The 19,509-nt window shown below is 43.2% G+C and overlaps 1 protein-coding gene across 1 annotated transcript in view; it reads right to left on the bottom strand.

The window, feature by feature from the left end:
- Window positions 1-5,151: 5,151 nt before the first annotated feature.
- The window catches only part of LOC121437374 (rho guanine nucleotide exchange factor 6-like), a 119,751-nt gene continuing 105,393 nt past the window's right edge, over window positions 5,152-19,509 (bottom strand). Inside the window, 8 exon segments of the mRNA XM_041637258.1 lie at window positions 5,152-7,291; window positions 8,491-8,545; window positions 11,206-11,305; window positions 13,368-13,445; window positions 14,702-14,795; window positions 15,948-15,968; window positions 17,489-17,614; window positions 18,698-18,843. Coding sequence (XP_041493192.1) covers window positions 7,151-7,291; window positions 8,491-8,545; window positions 11,206-11,305; window positions 13,368-13,445; window positions 14,702-14,795; window positions 15,948-15,968; window positions 17,489-17,614; window positions 18,698-18,843 — 761 coding nt within the window. The 3' untranslated portion in view covers window positions 5,152-7,150.

Raw genomic sequence — 19,509 nt, 5'->3', positions numbered from 1 at the left:
AAACAAGAGTAACACATCTTTGCACAGTTAAAGTAATAACCCACAGCACGAACAGATGTAGCATATCTTTACATAGCTAAGATACTATTCTACAACACTCCTTGGCTTCCAGTGGGACCATGTTTTGCAGTGTATTCAACTATTGCCACGGGACGAGATGCACTATATTGGGACAAGATGCATTGTTCCTCCTGAGGCCTTTAAAGTGGGAAGGCGCCTGGAACTAGGTATGGCTATTATTCTGTTCTTGTTGTGGTGTGGTGGATAACTCTGGAACTAGTCAGAATTTTAATCCAGGCTCCATAATCTATCGACTTTATAACTGTGATCATTTAACCTCACGGTGTCCACATCTGGAAAGTGGGGAGGGTGAAAGTATTGTGTTTTCAGGGTTGATGATGACGCAACAAGAAGGTCAACAGAAAGTCCCAGCAGACTCTGCTCTCCCAGGCTGATCATCAAATGAAGCCCATGGTGAAGCACGGAACAGCGGTCTGCATTCAGCAGTTGAAGTGTCTACAGTCAAGGATCCCACTTGGAAGCTCCGACATACCGAGAAGCCTTGCCCATGAAGTGCGACAAAGAAGGCTCTGAATGTGAAGTGAAGTGAAATCAAACACAAAATACACAAAAGGAAAAAAAGTGGGAGAACAATAGAGTTCTGTGAGGGAGGGAGAGATGGAGGGAAACAAGGAGGAAGGGCAGGAGAGAGAGCGTAAGGAGCTATGTGCGGCAATACACGTCTGTGAATACGTAACTCTAGCATTAGGGCAGCTGAGATTGAACAGTAACAAGTTAAAGACCAGCTTCAGGCAACACTTGAGTTATCTAAAACCAGTCTGAGGCACATACTGAGAAATCATCTTTAAAAATTGTCACTTTTGGGTATTGAAAGCAGTTCTCTTACACAATGGAGTACTACACAGCAGAAAAAAATGATGGCATCTTGAATTTTGCAGGAAAATGGATGGAGCTAGAAAACATCATTTTGAGTGAGGTAACCCAGATACAGAAAGACAATTATCACATGTACTCACTCATAAGTGGTTTTTAACCATAAAGCAAAGAAAACCAGCCTACAAATCACAATTTCAGAGAACTTAGACAACAATGAGGACTCTAAGAGACACATACATAGATCTAATCAACATGGGAAGTAGAAAAAGACAGTATCTCCTGAGTAAATTGGGAGCATGGGGACCTTGGCGGAGGGTTGAAGGGGAGGGGAGAGGCAGGGAGGTAAGCAGAGAAAAATGTAGAGCTCAATAAAATTCAATAAAATTAAAACAAAATTGGCAGACCCCCGCAAAGCCTATGGAGTACTAGCCCAGACCCTCATGGGTTTGGCCTAGGATTTTATCCTTAAAAAAAAGGAAAAAGGAAAGCATTTCTCTAGATTTGACAATTGAGAGTTCGCTTCTCGACAGGAGATGTGACTCATTCATAAAATGTTGGCATATCGTGCATGAGACCCTGTGTTCAATACCCAGTACCCCAGAAAACCTGGCATGGGAACACATGCCTGTAATCCAAGAAATCAGAGGTAGAGAAGGCAGGAGAATTAGAAGTTCGAGGTCATCCTGAGCCACATAGTACATTTGAGGCCAGCTTGATGTACACAAGACCCTGTCTCAAAACAACCAACAAAACGGAGCACACTGAGGCCAGCACAGGGCTTGCCAGCTGATGAACAAGCAGTGTTGAGACAGGTATCAAGGGCAGAAGAGGAATGTGGTATACAAGCACATGTCCAAGAGGTAGACCAGACCATAGACTCAATCCCCTCCACCATGTACTACCTCATCATTCCACATCTCTGTACCTTTATTCATCTGTAAGGTGGAGACAACAGCAAGAAAGACCTGATCCGGTCATTTGAAGTTTGCAGGAACCAAAATACGTGAACCATTTAATAGAGTTCTTAGTGTGTGGGAGGCACAAAGTTAAATGTAACTATTCAAAGCAAGGAAAAAATAGTCAGGGAGCTCGAGCAGAAAGTTAATTTGCTATCTATAAAAATATGGGCGCACAGAAGGGTGTTTCTGGTGAACTAATAGCTTCAAAGTCATTCATGGCAGTTGCGACCCAAATGTTAGGAAGTTGCTGCTATGACTACAGCCTGGCACTGTTACTGCTACAGAGTCGCCCACAAAGATTGAGCAGAGACACTACAGTGTAGACTAGAGACAGCACAATGTATTGGGAACTTCCTGAAGACCAATAGAAGACAGACTTTGTCTAAATTATGCACCCCACATTCTTAGCATAACTGGAAATGTATGTGCACCTTCATCATATCCAGAACCCTTGCTGTGAGACTTTGGAAAAATATATGTTTGCCCTTATGTTTTTGGGGGGAAATGTGGGAATAGGAATAGACAGTGTGGAGCAGCAAACAGTATCCAGTTCATCTTTCTCCTCTCCTCCCTCCCTCTGTGTGTATAGGGCATAGGCCAACATCAGGACCATTGCACAGCACTCATCCACCTTTTGGAGTTTTTTAAACTTTATTTTTATTATTATGCTATATGTACATTTATGATGAGCTGGAGAGATGACTCAGTGGTTAAGAGCACTGCCTGCTCTTCCCAATTCCCAGCAACCACATGGTGACTCACAGACATCTGTAATGAGATCTGGTGCCCTCTTGAGGAAGAGACCTGGTCAGTCGTCCTCAAGTTAGGCCATATGGACAAGTTCAACAGAACCACTGTATATAGACTGTTCATTCATGCTTCAGCATTTCTAGCACATAAATTACATTTTTTCCTTCACATTTATGAAGGTAGGGCATGCACATGCAGCATCACATGTATGGAGACATTAGAGGACAACTTTGTGGAGTTGGTTCTCTTCTTCCAACTTTATGTGTGTTCTGGGGATTGAACTCAAGCCACTAAGCCTTCATGGCCGGAACCTTTACTGGCTTAGCCATCTCTCCAGCCCCACCTTAGTGAGGTAGTCTCTTACCAGCCTGTAACTCAGCGAGCAGGCTAGGCTGGCTGGTCAGTGAGCCCCAAGAAGCTACCTGTCTTTGTCATTTCAGTTCTGGGGTTATAGGTACATGCCACCATATCACCACTTTTACATGTGCTCTGGTGATCTAGCTCAGAGTCCCCTGCTTTCATGGCATCTACTGAGTTAACCTCCCCGGCCCCCAACTCAAACACTTCTCATCCTGACTGCTGACACCAGAGATCACGGGTGAAAATATCACAGACTGACAAACTGTTGTAAAACACAAAAAGGGATGAGTACATGGATAGGAAAATGATGGTATCTTTCTTAATGCTGGAAGGAAATTTGTGAGATGCACTTCAAGTGGTTTGTAAGCTGAGGCCAGAAGATGAAAGATAGAGAAGTTAAGGGAAGTTCTATGTCACCAGTAGGTGACATTTGCTCACTACTTTACACGGTTGATCACACTGTAAAATAGAACCTTAAGTGGAAAGGGAAGGTTGAGGGAAGGCTGATGCGAAAGGACTAGCTAAAATTTCCAACCTCAACCTACTCCTCACCATTTCTAAAAGAAAGGCAATCACTATGTTGAAGACATATCTGCATTCCCATACCCAATGCAGTACTGTTCACTGAGTCAAGATCTAGAATAACCTACACTGGCCATGATGCTGTGCACCCTTGTAGTGATAGTTCATCTGTACTTTAATAAGTAAAGCTTGTCTAAAGGTTAGCATAAAGCAGTCACACTAGTCAGCCATACAGGCCAGGCAGTGGCTGCACACACCTTTAATCCCAGCAGCCACACTAGTTAGCCATAGAGACTGGGCAGTGGTTGTGCACACCTTTAATCCCAGCACCAGAGAGGACTATAAGGTGGGATGAGACAGGAACTCGCTCTCTCTCAGTCTGAAGATTTCATAGAGGTAAGAGCTCTCTAGTGACTTGGGGGCTTTCCTCTTCTGATTTCCAGGTTGAACCCCAATATCTGTCTCTGGGTTTTTATTATTTGTGCTACACTCCCTTTAATTCCAGCACTCAGAGCCAGAGACAAACAGATCTCTGTGAGTACGAGGAGTTCGAGGACAGCCTAGCATATACACTGAGTTTCAGGCTAGCCATGGCTAAACAGTGAGGCCTTGACTCCAGATATATATATATATATATATATATATATATATATATATATATATATATAGAGAGAGAGAGAGAGAGAGAGAGAGAGAGAAAGAATTAAGGTAAGAATCTATGAGTAGATAAATAGATAAAAATGTGGTAGATATACATACAATGGAATACCACTTTGCCCTCAAAAAGAAGAAACTAATTTGTAACAGCATTATGAACCTGGAGGGAATTGTGCTAGATGGAATAAGCCAGGCTTATTTAAAAAGACAAACATCATGCATCTCAGTCTCATATATGGAATATAAAAACAGGAACTCTCAGAAGTAGAGTGTTCTAAAGAGGCTGCTTGTTTGTTCCCGGCTGCCTGGACCCGAAATAATCACACAGAAACTGTATTATTTACAACACTGCTTGGCCTATTAGCTCATGCATATTTCTAGCTCACTCTTATCTTAAATTAACCCATTTCTATTCTTATCTTAAATTAACCCATTTCTATTATTTATATTTTATCATGAGGCTCATGGCCTACTGGCAAGGTTCTGGCTTGTGACTTGCATCTTTCTCCTCTGGCAGCTCCATAGTGTCTCTGTGACTCTGCCTTCTTTCTCCCAGCATTCAGTTTAGTTTTCCCCGCCTAGCTCTATTTTGCCCTATCACAGGCCAAGCCAGATTTTTTATTCATTAATCAACAAAAGCAACACATATATAGAAGAACCCCACACACCAGTAGAGGGTAAAATAAGGGCTGACTAGGCCTGGGTGGAGAAAGAGAGAGGACATTGTTTTGATCAAAGTAGACAAAATTTCAGTAAAACAGGAAGAGTTCATCTGTGCATAATAAGTAACTATAGTTAATACTATTTGTATATTTCAAAAGAGTTAAAAAGCAAGGATTTTAAGTGTTCTCAGTACAGATATGGTAATATGTGAGGTGATAAATGATATGTTAAATTAGCCCCGACCATTGATAGTATGATGTATGTATGGATTGAAAGCTTACATCCTTGGCACCGGTAAGTGACACTTACAAACTACCTTCCTAAACATCAACTGGTAGAAAAAGAATAAACTATTGGTCTTATTTATAAAGCACTGTTTATTCTTGTTTATTGAAAATTTTCATTTTAAAAGTCTTTAAAATAAAAACAAGTTTAGAAAATCTGAGCTCCTGTAAGAAGGGACATGACAGAGAAGAAACTGAAAGGCCTCTAAGGGCAGCGGTTTAATTACAGAGGAACAGGAACCCATTTGTAGAGTATTGTAAACAACACAACTACTCAGACACAGCTGTCAGGTTAACATGGCTTCATTTCCTTTATATTATTTAGTGTGTAAGCGCGGGCAGCCCACTGCACAAGTTTCGTTATCCCAAGTACCAAGGGCCTCTCCTCAGAAGGGCGAAGTCCCCAAACATGCATATGTACACATCCTTTTGAGACCTTTCAATGTCCTAAGCAATCAGCTAAATTATTGGTAATCACTAAAGTTTAAAATGTGCACATGGATTGCAAACTATTGACTAAACACAGACAAAACACATGTGAACATCTGGATTGCTACTGTTGTTTCTTATTTTAAATTTTTACATGAAAGATGTCTCATAGAAATCGCAGGGCTTAGAAACAGGCCAGTCATTCTTAGAAACCCTCACTCACGCTGCCGAAGATGGCTGTGTGAACAAGCATCTGAGGGTGGACTTCAGGAATTCTCCATTTCCTGTGGATGCTATACTGCTGTTGATGTAGCAGGAGACAATGCCCTGTACCATGAAATCATGGAAACTGTGAGAGCCTCCATTCCAGAAAGCAAAGGACTCCTCAATAAGAATCTAGGCCTCGAGTTTGGTTTTGAAACAGCACTTACAGGCATGCACCACACATACATAGAAGACTTTGTTGGCTTTCAGTCTCTCTTTAAAGTGACTTTGCCATCTGTCCAAGTTGCCCCGCCATCTGAGGAGGTGGACAAGTTCTGCTCTGCCCCATCTTGTCACCTTGGACCATTTTGACTTGTGTTGAATTTAGGTGTACAGTCTTCTTCTGGGGCTCTCTTCTAAATCTCCTTTCTCACAGTTCAGATTTCTGGACTACTTACAAAGCCAATGGTTCGGCATTATGCCCAACTTGAGAAAACTAGTTTCCGACAATCAGCTGCACTAGCAAGCAGCCCAGCTGGTGATGGTGGGGCTTTGGCTCAGGATATACAAACTGGCTCATCGTACTCAAGGCCTACACCAAAGAGGGCAATGATGATTCTAACTTTTCACTGCAGAAACCGGGCCTCGATAAGACAGGGTGGAAGGTGTGTACATGGCGTTTTTTCACCCAGGTTGTTTAGAAAGAGGAAAAGGTTGTAGTATGAATAGTCAAGGTAAAGTCGCTGCTTGTTGTAGCTGACAAAATAAGCAAAGCGCGCCCGCACTAGTTTACACACCACTGGGTATGGCTGCCTAAAAGCACAGGGGTGGGGTGGGGAGGTAGAAAACTTACGTAGAGGCAGAAGGCTGGGCTGTCAAGCTACGGTGCACTAGGAATAGCTGCTCTGCCCTGCTGCTAAGGGGGGATTGCCGGAAGCAGTTTGCTGATGGACAGTTGGAGTTCCTACCCCACTGACGGAAATGTACACCAGCGTAAAGGGAATGAGGACCCTACACTGTTCTTGGTCTTAACAGACAACGCAGGGCAATGATTGTTAAAGTATGGAAGGGAGCCACATGACAATCCAGAAAGGTACAGCTGGAGCACTGGGCAAAGGCGTTCACTGTCACCTACTCTAGACGTAGCCTGGGAAGCTTTGCCTTCAGCGAATTAGGTAGTGAAGGACTGTTGGGCATAGCAAAGTATTGGGGCCACTTTATCACCACCCCAGGTTGCTTCCCCTGTTAAAACAAATATCAATCAACTGATAACCAAGTAACAAACTCTCAAGCAGTGAGAGAGAGAGAGAGAGAGAGAGAGAGAGAGAGAGAGAGAGAGAGAGAGAGAGAAACACACAAAAAAGCTGAAGGGCACAGTCAAATTCAGCTGGCTATTTCAACGAGTGCTCAGCTGCACAGTGACGGTTATGGGAGAATTGAGGTCTTGCTGCTGGTTTCAGCTCGAATGCACTCATCTGTTTGCTTCAACAGCTTCCGGACCAGTTTTTCTAGGTCCTTCCTCGACTTCAGTTCTTCTTCCAGGCATTGCTTCATTCTCTTATTCTCCTAGAAGGGAAAGAAGTTGTTGATCCCTGAGCCAAGACAGCCTTTCCCATGGTTTCTCCTCCTCCTCCTTCTCCTCTTTCTCCTCCTCTGCCTCCTCCTCCACCTTCTCCCCGTCTTCCTCCTTCTCCTCATCCTTCACTCTATTTATTCTGAGACCAGGCTGTGTCTTGATTTTTCTGCCTATGAGTGAGCGCCCTCCTACACTCCTCACTTAAATACAAGTGTTCCCTAAGACTGGATCTGCCCTGGTTCCACACTTTCTCACCTAGGGTCACTTCTCTATCAGTACAAGTGTGTATTAAGGGGCTTCCCAAATATCTCTGGTGCCAGTTTCATCTTCTGAGTACCAAACTCACAGGACGATGCCAGGGTGGCTGTCAATCTGGAGATTATGAGCCCTTTAAACTTACTATGTTCTAAAGGGCACTTAGTATCACCGCCCCCCCCCCATCAACCCAAACCTCTTCTAGAGCTTCTGAATCTCTGAAAGGATGCCCACTATAGACACCCAGGGGCAAAGTTTCTCTATTGTCTCCTCTCCTCACTCCAGCACTGTGCCATCATGTACTGTAAATTCCAGCTCTAGCATGTCTCTTTCCATTTGCTTTACTTCTCACGGCCTCATTGGTCCGCCTCACTTCAGGACGTTGCTGTGCCCTATCCCGAATTTGCTCAGAACTCTACAAGTGCTCCTCCAGGCTCTAGACTCTCCTCTTCCTTATCCTCCCCCTTGCCACAGGTACAATCAGTCTCATCACATAGGTGGAGTGATGGAGCCTAGGACCCCATCACCAACAAATTCATCAACCACCCAAGACAGTTCTCTTTTCCCTCTTCCCACCTCTCCTTCATTGCTCCATTCCTTGCTTTGCAGCCCAGGTTAGCAAATCCGCGACCTTCTTGCCTTAACCTTCCTGGTAGCTAGGATTACAGGCAGGTGCCCCCACACCTGGGCTTGCTTACATGTTTTTAAGATGTGAGGGAATGAGAAAGTAGTATCTACAAAGGGGAGTCTGCTGCATATATCAAAGCCACGTGATTAAAGAAATAAAGCCCAACTGATATAAGTTGGGCTTATATCATATAAGTTCTACCCCAGTACCTTGCTCCTGGACTCTACCTGACACCAGTTCCCAGTGGGTGGCCAAGAAGCCAGAGCGATTCTGCTACCTAAGAAGCTAACTTTAATGATGCATTACCTGCTTCAGTTCTTTGACCTCATCCTTCAAGGCGTACACAGTATCAACAAGGCTCCTAAAACATACAGAGAACATTCAGAGATGGATGGCTGGTACCGAAGTGCTGATAAATGAGCAAGCCACAACTCTACATATGTACAGCTACGGGTATCAGTGGGGTTTCTAGCTGATGGGGACTATCCCTGTCTGACTGATGTACATTCTTTCTCTTCAACGGGTAAAAGCTCTCGTCACACAAGCCCATTTCAACACCACGCTACAGCGCCGTTTCTATACTACGCATTTCCTTCCCCACGCAGCTCCAGCTTGAGAGGCCAGAAAACAGCAGGTAACAGCCATAAAATGTATCTTTTTTTTTCAATTTGAGGGTATAACTGACAAATAAAAACTGTACACATTTAAAGTACACAACATGATGCTTTGAGGAGTTTGTCTTATGAAATGTTGCCCCAAGTGAAGCTATTAACACAGCCCTCACCAGATGTGGTTGTGTCTACTGTTTGAGGTGTCTTTTGAGAGCACTGGAGATCTATGTTCTTAGTCAATGTTAAGAATAAAAGGCATTATTGTCAACTTTAGTCATTAGGCTGCATATTTATTTGATAGACTAAAACCTACTTATCATCTTATATAATTAAACTTTGTAGGTTTCTTTTACGCACATCACCTACTTTTTCTCCCCCCACCAAGCCTCTGGAAACCATTGCTCCACTTTCTGATCCCATGAGTTCAACTTTTTAAGATTCCCATCCTAAGCTTTGATGGCTGTCGCTTTACAGTAGGAGCAAATAGTACTTACTGTATAATGAGTGGGATGAGAAAACCCTGGGTGCTCTGCGATAGCCATGTTATGGCATTATCCTTCCCATTTAGCTAACCCCACATGACAGAGACTTGGGACATTAAAAATAATAAAGTTTTAAAATGATAAAGTTTCCTGGATAGCTGTGGGATGTTTTTTTAACTCCAATTGTTTCTCGTTAAGGAATTTAAAGATCTAGGTTTTAGATGAGGGTGTTTTACATTTAACTTTCATTGTTGATGTATGTGTTCACGTGCATGTGAGTGCAGACCCTCAGGGAGGACAGAAGAGCGAACGAGATTCCCTGGTGCTGGAGTCCCAAGCAGTTGTGGGCTGCTCAGCATGGGCCTTGGGAACTAAACTGGACCCTCCTAAAGATCAGTCAGTGCTCGTAACTGCTGAGCCGTCTCTCCAGGCCCTGCTTTTGATCCTGCCTCTTACTATTACTCTGCCCTTGTACAATCAGTTTCTTTCTCATTTTGTCTTAGCCATTGCTTTCTTTACATGTAAAATGGAGACAATACTACCTTCCTTGAAGCCTTCACCAGGCTATTATGATTACTGTATTAATAATAATGTTCTTAATAACAACAATTAGTAATTAGTATACTTGCTATTAATTTTTGAGTGCCAACCTTTATAGCTACTTTATTTGACTACTCGACAGCTCAGAAAATATTTTACAGATGAGGAAAACACATCTGGAGAGCTGGAAGAACTGGCCCAGGATGACACTGGCGATACATAGCAAACAGAGCAGAGCTGGGACTTTGGCCTGTTCTCTTGAACCCAAGCGCTTTACCTGTACAGCATAGGTGAAAACACATCCACAATGGCAAGCACTGGGAGAGGCGCGGCCAATGCAAATTCAGCCCTGACCTCACAAATGACTCAAGCATACAGGAGTGAGTTCTTGGCCACTCCGTGCTTCTTAATGAGCTGGGAGGTATTTAAGCTGACTGCACCCCCATTTAAGTCACACTCATAATTGTGAAAGGTGGGCCATAGACACAGTTCCCCAGAACCTATTTTTTTTTTTCATCTTTGAAAGTGATGCCTTCTTCGCCAGAATGTTTTAGGACTTTACAAGAGATCAGCTGTGAGAAACGTGGCCCCTGACTGGAAAGATGTGAGCAGCAATGCTGTGGGCAGGAGGATGCCAGCTAAGGCCTTCCTGGGTACCTCCAGATACACCATGTGGATTGGAGATCTCCAGTACTGGGAAGCTGCTTACTCCACAGGGAAGCAGGAGGCTTCTAGACCTCCGTTTCTGTTGCCTTTCCTCCTGCCCTCTTGGGGCTCCCAACTGCATGCTTAGCAGAGAAGGCCCTTTTTGTGAAGGAAGAGGAAGAGAGCGATGGGGACGAGAAAGAAAGGGAGAGTAGGAAGAAGAAAGAAGAGGGAAGAGAAAGAAGGGCCCTTTGAGGAAGGATCTGTGTGCTGGCTTGTTTTATGTCAACTTGGCATAGCTATAGTCATCTTGGAAGAGAAAGCTTCAATTGAGGAAATGCCCCAACTAGATTGGCCTGTGGGCAAGTCTGTAGGGCATTTTTTTAAAAATTAGTGAGTGATGTGGAAAGGCCTAGCCCATTGTAGGTGATGCCATCCCTGGGCTGGTGGTCCTGAATTCTATAAGAAAGCAGGCTGAGCAAGCTATGAGGAGCAAGCCAGTAAGCAGCACCCCTCCATGGCCTCTGTATCACCTTCTGCCTCCAGGATGTTTGAATTCCTGTCCTGATTTCCCTCAGTGCTGGAGTTTGACCCGAGACTTGTAAGCTTAACTGAGCACTGTTCTTGCTGCAGCTGTTCATGGTTAAGGTGTTTCATCATAGCAACAGAAGCCCTAAGACAGCCTGCCACACCTACTGGCAGGCCCCAGATATGTCAAGAAAGGGGTCACTTTCTCTACTCACTTTTCTTCGATGATGGTCTGCCCGTTACTTCTGGTTTCTTCAATAATGAGTTTCTCTTCCTCAGGGAGTAGCACTTGTGGGACAGAATCTTTCCGAGTGCCTGTAAGTGAAGATGCATAGAGAGGGGGTGGGGAGTGGTTAGCCAAGGCTGCCGTAGTCCTTGCCACTGCTGCAGCGACTTTCTTCAGACCCCTGCACTCAGAAGGCAGTCAAGCCACTCTTCAATTTTCCTGACAGGGAGAACTCTAAATGGCCAAATGATGTCACATATTCTTCAGGAAGGGGGACTGATGTACTAAGACTTCCCCAGAGTAAAGAAGAGACCACTGGTCACCCCATCTCTGCATTCCTCCAGGAGCCGCACACCACGTCCCATGATCAGGGAGGGAGTAAAGACTGGGCCGGGAGTAGCGCTACTCTGGGCTACGACACGCTGAAAGGGCTTCTGAAGCAGCATTCGCTCCTTCTGGAGCCCTCTAGGGAAATGCAGAGTGGCAGTAAGCTATTCTCGACCGTGGGTAGAGCGGACCTGGGAGATCATCATATCAGCAACAAAACTCAGGTCTCCTCATTGCTCTCTGCCCACACTGTCTCTACGGCCTGGGGCAGAAGATGGGACGGGTAGTTTCAACCTCTCCACCGCTCAATTTAGAGCCTGTCTCTCTGAGCTCAAGAACTTAATCTTTGGTCTGCCTGGGTCACTGGCCTGTTCTGTTTTAGAACAACATCGTTCAGAGGTGCATGCATTCACTGTTTCTATTTGATAACTCCCGTCTTCCCAGAGGTGAGATGTCTCCATGTTCAGTGAATAGCTCTTCGCAGTGTTTAATTAGTAAGCAGAAGACAAATGGATGGATGGATGAATGGATACGGAATGTCAAGATGAATCGGTTCTAGGGAAACAGGACATTTGACCAGGGTGAAATGGAGGGCCATGGTGAGGCTAATGTGGCTACATCTGAACGTCAAGCATGGTATTAGATACTTCCCACAAGTACAAGGGAGGGGAGGGAGGAGGAACAAAACTGTGCATCTTTAGGTCAGGTCACATGCCTGAGCTTTCACCTCTAAGTACTAGGATGGACTCTACATCTAGGCAAACCAGTGGTCCAGAGGTGAGGTAAGGCTGGGTTTCCTTTGAGGGATGCTCCTCTGTTGTCGCCTCATCCCTGCCTTCACCCTAGCTTCCACAATAAAAACTTCTCTCTTTCATCTCCCAGCTCATCAAAACTTGCTATTAAGGACTGAGAATGCCAGAAACCACAGGCAGATTACTGTCCCTGCTCGTGGTGAAATGTATTGATTTCCACATCAGATGCTTTCCTCTTGTGACAGCCGGTGAGACGTGCTCCCTTCAAAGAGTGTGTCAAGGCAGTCTCCTAAGAAAGCCCTCTCATATCAAGTAAGCAGCTGGTCAGTAGCTGTGAAAAATACAGCACTCTGGGACATTTGGTCCTGATGCAAATATGAGAGACTTTCTAAAGGGTGTCCTATACCTATAGTCAATGGGACTTGGACTGGAAGAGACACAAGGACTCGCCAGAAGGTAGCATCTAGCTCTCAGGGCGTCACCTGAAAACTGTAGGGAAACACATTCACCTAACAGCTCCTCGAGACACTTTAGACATTTTGAAGAGCCTCAGGTGTGCAACTACATTTCCAGATTTTCAGAGCAGCTTTGAAACCCAAGTCTGGTGAAGCATCCTTCCCTTCAATACATAGCTGATGAAAGATAGTATTTTGACTTCCTTTTCAATTCTGCCTATAAAATGAGATTAGCATCAGTTCGCAGACACAGGAACTCTCTGGGGTCTTTAATTCCTAACTAGTGCTGGCGAAGGTATCTGGGTAGATCAAAAGAGAGTGACTTTTTTAAAAGTCCTTTTCATTTCTCTCACCTCCAGCTTTTTTCCTCTTACATCTCTCTGTGTCTCTGGGTGAAAAGCACCAGTGCGTAAACAAAGCCCCAGTAGCTAAAAGCAGCTTATCTGGAAGATTAGCCCTGCGCCTCTGCTCTGCCCTGAGCCACATGCTTTTTCCACACCCTGCAACTGAGCTGCACCGAGGCTCTTTTATGCCCCCTAAGAGACAGTGAACAGCAAAGAACAAACCCCGTTCATAAGTGAAAGCAGTGTGGGGAATTCTACTGGAACCATCATTACCTTGTTGAAAACTGGCACTGGTGCAGTAGGCTTCAATCACCTTAAGAATCTGAGCGTCCTCTTCCAGAGCAGCTGTACCTGTCAAATTGAATCAGTAATGACTTCTCACAGATATATGACCCCGGACACTCAAAATGATGCTGTGCCCATCACTGCCAAGGACTCGCAATGTTTCTGAAAGGCAGGCAAACATCTGTTCAAGCCTCCCGGGACAAAAGAGTGATACCACCAGTAACCCCGAGAGCTTGGGGGTCAGTACTCAGGAGCAGGGGCTACTCCTGAAGTTCAGAACTCTAAATTAGTGGGGGTTCTATCAGTCATCTCTTGAAGACTAAAATTACAGCACTGGGGCTCGGAGTTGGCTTCAGCGCTCATCTAGTATACCAAAGCCATCCTGGCGACTACATTTCAAGGCTTGCCTTCTTTAAGAGCTTTGCCCTATTAACCCCGCTTATCTTCTCAACCAGCCAGTGTATCATTAATTCTCCCCCCCCCTCCATCTCAGTCTTTAAATGCTCAGATGGCAATGCTCCACTAATAAGGTTAGTTGTGGATAGGACTGGGGTTGCAGGAATTGGAGTTCAGCAAATATTTACTTTTAATCTGACATTATATTATTATATTATGACAGGGTCTCATGTAACCCAGGCTGAGGATAAACGTGAACTTCTGTTGCTGCTACCTTCACCTCCCAAGTGGGGTTTACAGGAACATGCTGCCCGTGCCTGGCTTATGTGGCACTCTGTGCTTGCAACGCAAGCACTCTATAAACTGAACTATGCCCCTAGCCACAGCAAAGATTGATCCAGGCTAGACTTGCAGCTGGTACATGCAATGCTGCTGCATCACTGACTCCTTGTTCACAATTTTAGAGCCAAATACAGGCCTATCACTTGACTGACTTTATCAACTCTCTAGATAAAGCACCCTTTCCGAATGTCATCAGACTGACTCCGGGATCATCTGAGAACATCCCTGAACACTAGACTGCCAGAAGGAGTTCTGTCCTCCAGTCCATTTAGTCTATTTGTTCAGAAAATATCTCAGGCATCAGAAATTTAAAGGGAAAAAATATGTCCATAGCAAATGGGCCCCATGCGGGGGGGGGGGGCTAAACCAGGTGGAGTGAAGTGTCCTGCAGCAGGAAAACGGTAGAGTCATCTGGAAGGGCAGCGGGGGACAGCTTATTCAGAAGTCTTAGAAGTAACCAAATTTTCCACATATTTTTATAACAGCTGATGCCAAGAACAAACTGCTCTAATTATCTGCTTTTTAAAAAATTCTCATGTTTGTGTTCACGCATAAATAACTTGGCAAACGTACGGAACACTTACTTTTCCTAATCACGTAGTCTTCCTCAGAGGCTTTTCTCTCCGTCTTTCTTTTGTGAAGAAACTTCTTCATTGTCTTGGGGCTCTTACTAGATTCCTGTAAGGATAACAGTTTCTCTGTGAATTAACATTCTCTCCCAAATAGAAATCAAAATAGAGCCAATAAAATGAGTCCAAATGCATCTCTCATCGCGATAGCATCCATTAGGAAAGTGTCAGAATTTTAGATTACACACACTAAAAATGGCTTCAATAAACTTGAAAAGGTTCAACAAAGCACAGGCAATCACATTCCACTCTCAGTTGCCATAGGAATGAGAATAAGAATGAAGAAGGATGCAGATTGTGCAGAAGGGTCAGTGCCTTTAGGGTACCATCTGCAGCAAGAGTAATGGAATTTCAACCCCAGAAGAGTACCAGAATTCCTAACTTGGTTGATGTTCCCCATGGATGATTTGAAGATGTAACTACTGTCAGAACATGTGTCTCTGTTATAAGAGTTTAAAACTATTTGAGCAAATTTTGTTTAACGCAGTCCAACAAAGAAAACTAGAATTCCTGTCAGTTGGATGGGAAAATTAAGGTGGAGAGTCTACGTTATTCTCTCAGAGAGGAGAATTTCATGAAGGGTTTTCTGACAAATAACTTTCGATTATATACAGCCAAAGCCACACTTTTAATTAGTACCCAGTGGAGATGAAAACCAGTGAGTTTGGGTTTTGTCATATGCATAACTAGTAATTAAAAAAACAGTTCAATGTTAATATGAAAGTAAACAGATTGGACTCTTACAGTCTTACACTTCAAATCCCAAGGTATTATCCTGACATTACATGTTGCCCATCATCTATGTATGTATGAATATATCTATCTAATACAGGAATAATAATTAGTACTTTAAAATATACGAAACAAATAATTTAATTGCCTTCACTTAGCCACAGTGGTCCACTTAGACTTGAAAAGAGACAAACATAAAAAACCACACGTGCTTTTTTAAAAAAAAAAAAGGAGGAAAAGCTAGCATTAAAAACATAGGAAAACGAGCATCTTAAAGGCATGATATATAAAGTAACATGTTGCACGTATCAAACACAAGCCTGCTTTTGAAGAAAGTACTTACATGTCAGAATTGCATCTTCACATTTTAGCCAATTATATAGCAAGGGACAAAACAAGCATAAAGGAAAGCTTCATTCATCAAAGTTTACAGCACAACAACATTACGATGCCACTGTTCTACCCTTACCTTTAAGATATAAGACATCCTCTAAAATGAATATGTAAAGAAAGAGAAGATGAGCGTGAGAGGTCGATGGTTATAATGACCAAATCCATTTATCAATAATTCTAAAACAATATTTGAAATGTTAGTGTTATCATAAATTACATGGAGAGAATATCACCACAATTCCCACATTAGTTTCAGATGCAATATCCTCATGCAAAAGTCCAAAGAATCCAGTTCTGTGCAGAATTACAAATGCCGGAAAATCACCGAAATGCACAGTACATAGCAAGAATATATTAATAACTCTCTTCCCCCAGCAGAAACACAGTGATCATGCCTTAGTTTTAATGGGTTAGTTATGTGAAGGATTAAGCCAACTTTACCCTTCAGAGCTCACCTTGGTATGAGTTTAGTAACTGACAGTTGCAACATGTCCATTATTAAAAAGGGGAATAGGATACTATGAAGTGGCACTCCTGGTTTAAGTGATCAAAGAGAGATGAATGGTTGCAGGTCAGTTTCAAAGCAAACCTGTGAAACCACTTCCTGCCCAAATTCTGAAGTTATTTTTTTTTTTTAAATGCTCGAGTCATGCCTCCTATCAGCCAGTTGAAAGAGTTAAAAAAAAATCCTCCAGCATCTATATATTGTTCTGTTTTATCACTCTGAGAAATGGAGGCAACAATGAATTGGAGCAGAAGCATGGTTGCTCAAGTCAAAAAACACTCCAAACTGAGTAGTCTCTAAGATCAAAACACAAGGGACAGAGAATTGTAACTGTCAGCAACTATGCTTCATACAACAAGACCTTAGGAGCAGTTATTAATAAATGAGCATGTTCTCTGAAATAAGAAATAATTAGAAATAAATAAGGGGGAACCTCACTCGGTGGAAAAGGTAACACTTGAGTAGTTCTGGGAGCTAGAGACTACCGCGCCTTGACTGCCCTTCTAGAGAAAAGGACCAGACAGACACCCTGGTCATGGTAGATCTTGGCAGCACACGAGGCAAATATCAGATGCCCTGTGAGGGAGGCTGAAACTGAGAAGCCTCTCTATAAAAAGGCATTCCTCTAATTACAATCTTCTCTTCTTCTCACTACAGCAGACTCTGCTTTCTTAGTTGAGACACATGGCTTGGTCTCATGACATTTTACTGACTGGGTTTCATTGAACAACATGCCACGAGTGCAGAACTGGGTGTTTGATTGGAAAAGCAGCTCTCAATGAAGCGCTTCTGCTTTGAGACGTGTGTACATAGTTAACTAAAGAATTATTGTTGCCATGTGGAGAGACAACGGAGGAACTTAAATAGACTAGAGAAGCATTTGAACTGCTCAGTTCCATCAATGTCTGTAGATGGAGAACAGGGAAATGGAAAATTAAGAAACAATCACTGAATCTAGCAATTCAAGACTGATATATATATACACATTTGTATGTGTATATATATATCATTATATCCTATCATAAATTCTAGCATATTCTCTCTGAACTATTTGCGATAAGCTCTAAAATTAGCTTGTCAGAAGCATTTTATATCATATGTAGCAAAATTACCTCTTTATAACCTAGTGCTGCTGATGGTCTAAGTGGAGGTGCAGGTCGTAGGCAACTTAAACTCCACGGTTTTATAATTTGAGGAGGCTCCAAGGGTCCTCGGGGCTGTCCAGTAGAGCTAAAAGACTGGGAAAATGTCTCATGAGATGCTGGCAATCTGCCATCTGAACCCGACCTGGTACCACGCAGTGAGAAAATGGCAATAGCTCCATTGGATCAGCAAAGCCAGACACAAAGGGGGAAGATGGAATAGTAAAATTGTCCAGTCGGAAAACTTAACAGTTTCTAAACAACATTAGAAACGGACTTGGCGTTCCATGATCCTGTCCTCTCCTTTCTGCAATTCCATTTACAGTGGAAATGTGTCCTCTGTAAGGGAGGAAAGTGGAACAACAGAAACCGTTCGAGTTTCAGTGATGTGTTTGGCACTCAGTTAGATTCTTAAGTGGGCTCTTTTGTCAGAGTAGACAACAACAGGCTCAGAGAAGCGAAGCGACTGGCTAGAAGATGGCAAAGACAAGATTTGAACCCAGACTTGATGCCAAAGCCTATGTTCCACCACCACGACACACAGCACTCAGAATAGGGATATTGGCATTACAAGGTGGAGCGTTAACAGACAACCGAGGAAAGCTTCCATTTCACCCAGCAAGTACAGTAAAATCTCATTAACTCCAACTCCATAGATTCTAGATTTCCGAGAATTCAGATGTCAATGCTGAGTGTTTACCTTTCATGCAGGTTACTGAGCAGATATGAAAGTGTGCACAAGATTACATGAAGATTTTAGGCATTCAGAGAGGTGAACTACTTGCTTTGACGTGGCATGTGATTAAGGTGAGAATAACAGTTATGAAACAAATAAATCTTGTTTATCATTAAATTCTCTTAGAAGGTCCTCTGGTGGGAGACACTTGACTAGCGGTTAGCTGAGTACCTAAGACTGCTGCTGACCAAAATCACACATATTTAACTGAAATACTTTATTAATTTCAATGGGCCTCACAATGATAAGAAATCAGAATTAGTGAGGTTTAACTGTACTTCAAAATCTACAGAGACCACCCAAAGTCAAAGGGCATGCTCGCTGCGGATTTTTAGAAGGCTTTAGCAGGCAACGTCCGACAAAACTTGAATAATCCCTAATACTTTAATAGTCCCACCACTTCGCTCATCCCAGTACTTGACGAGTCCCAGGGAACTACTTACAGAATGCCCACTACAGGATGATGACGAGGTCTTAGACAATGAGCTGGAAGAGGCTGGTCCTCTGGTCAGTCTGTTCAGCTGCTCCAGCCATTCCTGGAAGTCCTGGCTATTGTTGCAATAGACCACAGTTCTCTCTATCATGTTACCTGGATCGGCCAAGTATGAACATTTAGAAACCAAACACAAGGTTGTGTCTTACTCACAAGCGTACTTCAGTTGGGCATCTACTTTCAGGAGTCTTCCTTTCTATGAAATAACCCTTTCAAACTTCAGTATTCGGAACAGAGGAGTTGTAAATATGGCAAATGATTATTCATTTTTATTTCTAAAACCTTCATGGATTCCTATCACTTTATAGAATCTTAGACACAGCATAAAACCTCACAACAAACACACTTGCAATCTAAAACTGGAAGTGCACTGACTGGCTATCTAGTCCATAGCCTAGTCCACGACTATAGCACTGGTTTGCCCAGTGTCCAAGATAGAACAACACGTAGTTGAAACCAGTTAAAAAATAATACCAAATTATAGGCTCCTTAGTGCTGAATACAGGGTTTGATAAGGTCTAAGGACGTTAACACTGTTTTCACCACTGTGACATCCACGTACAAGTACAGCCATTACAAGGAAATCACAGAGGCCTGGCAAAGGGGACAATAGCCTAAAATGTCAGAGAGAATTTGAATATTGGGCTTAATTTGTATAGAAAGTTTCATGGCTATTTAGAACACAACCACACCTTGCCAGTTTACCGGCTGATAAGATTGGAGACAAAAGTCCACCCCTTTGGCTTCTTGGCCACCATGGAC

Source organism: Microtus oregoni, unplaced genomic scaffold (genome assembly GCF_018167655.1).
Source record: "Microtus oregoni isolate MIOR12 unplaced genomic scaffold, Mior012 000052F_002, whole genome shotgun sequence".
NCBI lineage: Eukaryota > Metazoa > Chordata > Mammalia > Rodentia > Cricetidae > Microtus > Microtus oregoni.
This window is presented reverse-complemented; position numbering and strand designations above follow the sequence as displayed.